A 3,261-nucleotide genomic window follows, 5' to 3' on the forward strand; every position below is an offset into this window, starting at 1 on the left:
CTGGGGGGGGTGCTGTATCCCCTGTGGGGAGAGGGCAGGAGACTTACCCCTCCTGAGCTGCCCCCCTCCAGTTCCCCTGCACCCTCACAGCCCCCTCCCTTCCAGCCCCGCCAGCCCCCTACTTACGTGGAATGGAGCCCGGGCCCAGGTCCCTGAAGCCTTCACTGTTCTTTGCCCTGCATGGTCAGGCAGAGTGCTTCAGCACCAGGGCAAGGGGCAGCCATAGAGATGCTCTGGCTAGCTACCAGAGTGTCTCTATGGAGGACCCAAGCCTCTGGTTGCCTCAGGGTGCCCTGCTCCACTTTTTCCCCTCTGTGTTTTATTTTGGTACCTGGATTTTGGGGTACCAAGTTTTGAGCCCATGCTACAAATATGCAGCACAGGGAATGTTTTTTTTGTTTTCACATGTGCGTCTTGCCGCATCTCAAACTGTTTTGAAATGTGGCAAGAGGCACGTGTTGGCTTGTCTGGACGCACCCTATGTGTTTAATTAGCTCTGACCACATAACCCTTTTTAAAATTCAAAGACCTATGGATACCATTTTTTAAAAGATTATAAACATTTTTGTTTGGTGCTTAGAGTCTGTTGAGTCCTAGGTGGTGCCAGGAGTGAAAGTTCAGTGATATCATAGGGTAGTGATGCTCAACTTTTTCTGACAAGTAGGCCAAACCTTAAAATCAGAAATGGTGTGATGGCTGCATAGAAAAGGACTGCTAGAGCCCACTATCTACAGAATAAGATGCCATGCTTGTTTCAAACGTAACAGTTCTTAATTACAGTGTTTTGCATCAATACATGCATGAAAACATGGTTTAGAGAAAGCTATAACTATTTACATGAGTTATAAAAAAGGAAAAATTTAAGTGAGCTCTGAATTCAGTGACAGGGGGGAAAAAGGGGACAAGCCGTGATGGCATTCACCCCTTGGGCTCTGGAGCCAAGTCAAGTTCATGGTTCATGGGAAAAGAGGGGCAAGCGGTGGTAGGGTTCATCCCCCAGGCTCTAGAGGCAAGTCAAGTTCATGGTCCATGCTTCATCCTGACCACAAAAGCACTAGAAATCTTTAAAAAAAACAAATCTCATGAGATTTCTAGACACATTTTGTAGACTAAAGAAGTTGAGAGAACCTACAGATAAATCTTGAACTTTTGAGGGACAGAGCCAGGCTCATCAGAATTTTATCTATCATTAACGTAACACCAGTTGATAAATGGGTACAGTCAAGAGCAGAAGAAACCAAGTAATGCATTATACTCCCAGTCACTGTTGGCTTAGTGGGCATAACTCTCAATCTGAACAGTGTAAAACTAGAGAAGCAAAAGAGTTTATTGCTTAATTCTGTCCAGAGCTTTCCCACTACAGACTACTTCCATTGTTGCTGGGTAGGAGCAGTCCCTGTTGTAAGAGGAACACTTATTCTCTAAGTTAATTAGTATTGCATGCAGTGACAGAATTTGCAACCTCTATTTCAGCATTGAAAGATTTACAAGCTCTGTTTTGGCACTAAGAAATGGATACTAGAAGGACTATTTCCCTTGATTCTTCCCAGTCCTCTGAAAAGTCAGTTCTTTTGCTCACAGTCAGGACACTAACTATGCAGTGAGAATCTTTGGAGTTTTTTGCTCTCCCTATAGAATGGCTGGAGTTCACACCCTATGAGGTTGGATTCCTGAAATATGGAGCATCTGTTCGCTCAGAAGATTTTGGAAGTGAATTCTTCATGGGAAGACTGATAAAGAAACTTCCAGAAACCCGGATCTGCTACATGCAAGGTGACTATTATCTAGTAGGGGTCAGCAACCTATGGCCTATGGGCCAGATCCAGCCTGTGGAGCCAGGGGGCTTCTGTGGCATTTCAGCAATGGAGAGCTTCTAAGGGGGACTTTGGCAGTGGGAGATTTGCTTGTCTGATGGACATACAGTAGGGAGAAGCAACCATGGTGGCACTGCCAGGTAATAGCAGTGACTGCAGGTCTGCCAATGGCAGCACAGGCTAGGTTGGAAGTTGCCCATACCTAGAGTTAAGCGCTGTTAAAGCAGTTGCCTATTCCAAAATGTTGCTAGCCCCTCAACTAGAAAAACATCAATATAACAAGAACACATCTGGCTGAATAACTAGGCAATGGTGGGCAACATCAGCTAATGTATCACTGCCTTCAAAATTGCATTTGTGTGTTTAACTATGTTAGATTCAGTCCCTATAAGGATCTTAGTCAATAAAACATTACATTTAGGCTATCAAAATAAGAAAATAAAATATAAACTAAATGATCCCCCTGTCTTCACAGGGGGGTAAAAAGAAGGTACCAGGTAACGTGGGGCCTCTGCAAGACACGCTAGGAAATCTGGTCATCACACCAGATGACAAAGCTAACCTATTTAACAATTTCTTTGCCTCCATTTTCCTGAGCAGGGACCAGGTCACGCCCCCACTGGGACCCCCGTAGGCCCCAGGGGAGGCACACCCAGACCTAGGGTCAGTGAGGATCTAATCAGAGAACTTCTGGAGGGACTGGACGTGTTTAAATCAGCTGGTCCTGATGATCTCCACCCCAGAGTGCTGAGGGAATTAGCAGAGGACATTGCAGGACCCCTGGCATAGCTTTACAAGCACTCATGGTGCTCTGGTGTGGTGCCAGAGGACTGGAAAAGGGCCAGCGTGGTTTCCATTTTCAAAAAAGGGAGGAAGGAGGATCCAGGGATCTATAGGCCAGTTAGTCTTACCTCGATCCTAGGTAAGCTTTTTGAGAGAATTATCATGGCGCATGTCCATGAGGGGCCAGCAGGGGAGATTATGCTTAGGGGCAACCAACACGGGTTCATTAGAGGCAGGTCCTGTCAGACCAACCTAGTGGCCTTCTATGACCAGGTCACAACATCCTTAGATGCAGGGGTAGCAGTGGACATAGTCTTTCTGGACTTTAGGAAGGCCTTCGACACTCTCTCTCACCCCATTCTCATTAAAAAACTGGCTGGACGGCTGCACCCAGAGAGTGGTGGTGGACAGGTCATTTTCGACCTGGAGGGATTTGGGCAGTGGGGTTCCACAGGGCTCGGTCCTCGGGCCCACACTGTTCAACATCTTCATCAGTGACTTGGACGAGGGGGTAAAAAGCACCCTGTTCAAATTCACAGATGACACTAAGATGTGGGGGAAGTGGGTGCGCTAGAAGGGAGGAATAGGCTGCAATCAGACCTAGACAGGTTACAGGGGTGGGTGGATGAGAACAGGATGGGTTTCAACACTGACAAGTACAAGG

At 46.7% G+C, this 3,261-nt stretch overlaps 1 protein-coding gene across 1 annotated transcript in view; it reads left to right on the top strand.

Annotated features, from left to right (window-relative positions):
- LOC102385707 (cytosolic phospholipase A2 epsilon-like) overlaps positions 1 to 3,261 on the top strand; it is an 86,416-nt gene that overhangs the window by 66,300 nt on the left and 16,855 nt on the right. The window contains exon 16 of the mRNA XM_006034081.2: positions 1,636 to 1,773. Within this exon, the coding sequence (XP_006034143.1) occupies positions 1,636 to 1,773 (138 nt within the window). The remainder of the gene's footprint in view (positions 1 to 1,635; positions 1,774 to 3,261) is intronic.

The sequence above is a fragment of the Alligator sinensis genome, unplaced genomic scaffold (assembly GCF_000455745.1).
Source record: "Alligator sinensis unplaced genomic scaffold, ASM45574v1 scaffold314_1, whole genome shotgun sequence".
NCBI lineage: Eukaryota > Metazoa > Chordata > Crocodylia > Alligatoridae > Alligator > Alligator sinensis.